The 4,687-nt window shown below is 63.6% G+C and overlaps 1 protein-coding gene across 2 annotated transcripts; it reads right to left on the reverse strand.

The window, feature by feature from the left end:
- Positions 1 to 111: 111 nt before the first annotated feature.
- On the reverse strand, positions 112 to 4,643 carry LOC113408953 (voltage-dependent L-type calcium channel subunit alpha-1S-like). 2 transcript variants are annotated; one of them, XM_026662441.2, is made up of 4 exons: positions 4,426 to 4,643; positions 3,448 to 3,542; positions 2,256 to 2,393; positions 112 to 1,496 (listed from the first exon to the last, which is right to left on the reverse strand). In XM_026662441.2, exons 1-4 carry the CDS (start codon positions 4,523 to 4,525, stop codon positions 1,320 to 1,322), a joined length of 510 nt encoding a protein of 169 aa, XP_026518226.1. In that variant the 5' UTR covers positions 4,526 to 4,643; the 3' UTR covers positions 112 to 1,319. The 2 variants fall into 2 exon arrangements, with proteins under 2 accessions (XP_026518226.1, XP_026518225.1); XM_026662440.2 differs by having other exon boundaries at positions 2,256 to 2,423.
- Between the last annotated feature and the right edge of the window lie 44 nt (positions 4,644 to 4,687).

A 4,687-nucleotide genomic window follows, 5' to 3' on the forward strand; every position in this document is an offset into this window, starting at 1 on the left:
CTGTATCTGAGCTAGATTTCACCCAGAGCACTTATTCCTGCTTTGAAACAGAGCGAGGCAGCCCCACTTTTGAACCCAGCCTGGGAAATTTACCACAAAAGGCACCAAATCTCCTCTTTATTGGGCTGATTAGAACAAAACACACGTGTGATTTTACTCAGCGGCCGGAAATGCCACCTGTCCTGGGCGAAGACAATGCGACACGGGAGATTGACCCAGGGCTTACGTGGTGAGCTGGCCCCTTAGGGTACGGACCTTCTTTCTATCCTGTGCTGGCACAGCCCCGAGCATCACGCCGGGGGCTCCTAGGCACTAGGGTAATAGCAATAATAAATCACCACGGGGCAAGCTGCCCCTCCCAGCTCAGGGTCCAAGCCAAGGGCAGGCCCAGGCCGTGGCTCCAGGGACAGAGGAAGGGATGCCGTGTCAGAGGAAGGGTGGGCTCGTGGTTAAGGCTCTGGCCGGGACTCAGATGTGGGGTCAGTTCCCACGTTGGCCACAGACTCCCCCTGTGACCTTTGGCCAGTCACCCCGGCGTTGGTTTGAAAAGGCTCACGTGACAATGAGAGGCGAGGCCTCCTGGCAGTCACAGGGAGCGAGATAAATAGTGAGAATCTCCCCCTTCCCCTCGCTGGGCCTCGTCCCCCATCTGTAGCAGGTGCCTTGTCTAGATGGCAAGGGCCGGCTCTGGCTATGTATGTTCAGCCCCACAGTTGGAAAGTGGCCGCTCATTCGGCAGGCCTGACTGGAGACACCTGGGGGGCTGGTGTTCAGAGGGACGGGCACCCACGAGTCCCTCTGGCGTTGGCTGGAGCTGCGGGTGCTCAGCACTGCTGGAAAGCAGGCCCCCAAGGGTCTCCGCTGGCCCCCCTCTGATCGAAGACCAGAGCACTGAAGGACAGAGCGGAGCAGCGCGATCGCAGTGCCAGGGATTTAATGACCTGTCCGGCGCACACGTTACAGCTCTTGAGAGGGCAGGGGGCGCACCTTGCCCACACAGCACCAGACACCCCTGTAGGAAATGCCCCCGGAGTTCAGGCCCTCACCGCTCCTCCCCAAACAGCCCGGCGAGTCCTTCTCTGGCTCCCATCTGCCTGGCCTGGGGCAGAGAGCAACCAGTCAAGGCTGTGCGTGGGAGGAGATGCTGCTGTGTTTCCACGGTAACCCTCTCAAAGCCCACAAACAGGCAGCACCTCCCGGCTGGCACCGTTGGCGAGGGGGATCCCCGGCAGCGTCTCACAGGCAGGGGCTGGAGATGGCCTCTGGGAGCCAGGCATGCCGGGCCCAGGGGAGCTATGCAGGGACGTGGCCAAGGAGTGTCAGTGGGTGGAACCGGCCTCTGCTCCCTCCGGGCTTTCCCTTCCCCTCAGCAGCTCGGCCACGGCCTCTTCCATCAGCACCATCTCCAGCTGGCAGGTGGCAGCCACCTCGGCTCTCATGGCCGTCACAAAGGATGGGTCCCGGGCCAGAGCACCCAGGCCCCTGGAGAGCAGAGCCTGCAGCAGAAGAAAGGGATCAGCACAGCCTGGCTGCTCAGGCTGTGGAGAAACGACCCCTGGGCTCTGTGCAGCTGATGCCTGCGCTTCACAGCTTAGCACAAACCCATGGAGCTGGGAATGTTCACACTCGGGAGCGAACCGGGCCTAGAGCAAAGTGTGAGCAGACGCTCGGCAAATTCCCCGTATGCAGCTCCACCGGAGCCCCTCAATCCCGACCCGCAGCCCCTGCTATCCCAGCCCTGGGCTCCCCCCAGCTCCACTGGTGCCCCTCAATCCCGACCCGCAGCCCTTGCTATCCCAGCCCTGGGCTCCCCCCAGCTCCACCAGTGCCCTGCAATCCCGACCCACAGCCCCTGCTATCCCAGCCCTGGGCTCCCCCCAGCTCCACCGGAGCCCCTCAGTCCCAACCCACAGCCCCTGCTATCCCAGCCCTGGGCTCCTCACACACATAGCTCCGCTGGTGCCCCACAATCCCGACCCACAGCCCCTGCTATCCCAGCCCTGGGCTCCTCACACACATAGCTCCGCTGATGCCCCCCAATCCCAACCCACAGCTCTGCTTTCACCCCATTCCGATCCATAGGCTCAGGGCTGGCAACTCCCCCCGTCCCATCCTGCCTCTGCCCCCGCCCCCTGGCCTCACCCCATCCCACTCCAGGAGCTGTGGCCTCTCTCCTCCTTTCACCGCTCCCCCAGGAACAGTCTCTCCAGTCCCACCCCAGCCAGTCCCCCTGCTGGGTGCTGCCCCACTGCTACCTCCTGGATGAGTAAGGTGGTGGCTGGGGTGGAGGCAGCAGCATCTCCCTCCCCGTTCATGTCACTGCCGCCATCCAGCTGGCATTCGGAGCTCAGGTCCGCTCCCCGCTCCTGGGCAACAGCCTCCTCTCTGGGCAGCTGGGCGGAGAAGGAGCCAAGAGTCACATCCTGGGGGGTGAGCAATACTGAACGTGCTGCAACAGCCTCGACAGGTGGGCGAGGTGGGGGCTGGTCCGTGGAATCACCCAGGGGCCAACCCCCAAGCTTGCAGAGCAGCTCAGATCCCTCTCACCTGCCGTGGCGTCCGCTAGCCGCCCGGTGGCACCCCTTTGGAGGAAGAGCGCAGCCTCTTCCGGGGTGATGACTCAGCACTTGGACAGCGCTACCTGTGCCTGCCCTGCTCCCCGCCGGGCTCCGGGAACAGCCGGGCGCCCTGGTTAGTTTAAGGAGAGGTGACTATCGTTGGCGATGGTACAGAACCCGAGGGCCAGTCCTGCCTGGCTGGGCACTAGAGCAGGGACCAAGCTCTGAGCTCCAGGATACTGCCCAGTCACTTGAACTTGGCTCCTGTAGAGTCAATGGCCAACTCCCCCAGGCTAGCAACAGCCTCCGTCCATAGCCCCAGGGGCCTTCTTTCCTCTGGAGCGCAGGGCGGAAGAGGACAGGGGAATGGGCAGAGAAGGGGCAAGGCTACAGAGCCTCATCTCCTTACATAGCGGAGCCGTGATTACCTGGATATAACAAGGCACGCCCCGCGCCCCCCAGTGCTCCATTCCCTGGTATGCCCATCCCCATTCCTAACCACCGAGGGCCCCGGCAGAGGCTCCAGCCCTGTGGGCCGTTCCAGTTGCCATTGGGAAGAGGGCAGGGGTGCCGGAGACGGGGCTCTTTGTGCCTGAGCCATTCGGGGGGCTTGTGGCTGGACACTGGGACACCCCCAGCTTCCTCCAGACCCATGGCCGCGTCTCTGCTGCGGATAGGCCATGAGCGCAGGCTCCGTCCTGCTTCCCAGGGACCAACCAGGCTGGGGCGGATGCAGCGCACGAGGCAGATGCCAAGCTGGGATCTGCTAGCTGGCCCCAGGGGACCCGGTGCCTCCAGTGCACAGTTGTCTTGGCCAGCCCAAAGTGGGAGGGGGACTAGCCTCCCCCCCGCCCCCAGATGAGCCACATGATATCCCAGCGCCATTTACCTGCAGCTCCAATCCCGGGCATCCGCCGACACTGGCTGCCCGCCTCCTGTCCAGCCACCGCTGCCGCTTCTCCAGGCGGAAGGAGCGGTTGTGGCCTGAGGGGAAGGGAACGGGGGCGTCACGTGGGGAGCCCACGGGAAGGACACTGCTGTGGCCCTGAGGCATAGGGGGTGCCAGCTGGGAAGGGGCTGACTAGTGCGGGGGCTGGGGAAGCAGAGCTCTGGTGCACTTGGAGGTCCTGTGCACATGCCCCAGCCAGCCCTGGGCCAGTCCCCTCCCCGGCGACCCCCCGAGAGAGGCAGAGGGAACTGGATGCGCCTCTCGCTCACAGGGAAAGAGCGGAGCACGGGCCTTCCCTCGGCCTTACACCCAGCCCGCCCCTGCCCCCGGCGAGGCCTGCACATGGGGATGGGAAAACAGAGACCTGGATGACCCCTCCTGGGAACCATGACCTCCTGTCTCTGCCGGCTGAGGGGGAACTCGGCCTGCAGCACCCCAGGAAATTCAGCCTCCTGCTTCACCTCCCCTTGAGGGCCATGGCGCCCTGGGAAAAGGACCCCCCCCCCAGAACTGGCACCCCCAGGGAAGGAGGTTATCTGCATTCGCTGCTGCAGGGAATTCCAGTGTTGGCTTCTCTTTCTATTGCTTAGTTCATCCTTAGGGCCATGAAGAGACAGCCCCTGCTCCCCGATAAAAGGGGGCTCACTGGCTGCCTTGGTGAAAAATGGAGTCCCACCCCCACATAAAATGGGGCCCCTCCCACGCCTTATGGGATCCCCCCAATAAAAGGGGGGCCTCCCTCCCAACCCTCTGACAAAAGAGGGTCCATCCTCCAGGCCACTTGGTGAAACATGGGGTCCCACCCTATGCCCATCTGGCAAACTGGGAGTTTCCCCAGGCCATGACACTGCCCCCCCCAGGACACCCCTCCCAGTAAGGCCAGGAAGTGCCCGGTGCGACGATGCTGCAGGTACTGACCCAGGGCAGAGTGTGGCGGTGGCTGGCAGGATGCCGGCAGCATCCTCTCCCCCCGCAGCTCGTCCTCGTACTGCACCCTGTCAGGGACAGGAAAGAGCATCAGGCTGGCGCAGGGACCACCACCCAGCCACCCCACCAAGGGCTTCCATTCACAAGCATCAGTCACTATGCGAGACCCTAACTACCTCCTGCCCTCTGTCCACCACAGCTCCCTCCTCTACCCCGCATCCTCTTCTTCAGCACCTCTGGGATCCTCCCCTCC

The sequence above is a fragment of the Terrapene carolina genome, unplaced genomic scaffold (assembly GCF_002925995.2).
Source record: "Terrapene carolina triunguis isolate 2854851 unplaced genomic scaffold, T_m_triunguis-2.0 Scaffold27525, whole genome shotgun sequence".
Lineage (NCBI taxonomy): Eukaryota > Metazoa > Chordata > Testudines > Emydidae > Terrapene > Terrapene triunguis.

What these genes read in the sequence shown, in the direction of transcription:
- LOC113408953 (XM_026662440.2), bottom strand. Translation starts at nt 4,525, where the DNA reads ATGCTCTTTCCTGTCCCTGACAGGGTGCAGTACGAGGACGAGCTGCGG. An exon ending in ACCGCCACACTCTGCCCTGG is followed by an intron (nt 3,543 to 4,425) that starts GTCAGTACCTGC and finishes CCTTCCCCTCAG; the next exon opens with GCCACAACCGCTCCTTCCGC. An exon ending in CCACCTTACTCATCCAGGAG is followed by an intron (nt 1,497 to 2,255) that starts GTAGCAGTGGGG and finishes CTTCTGCTGCAG; the next exon opens with GCTCTGCTCTCCAGGGGCCT.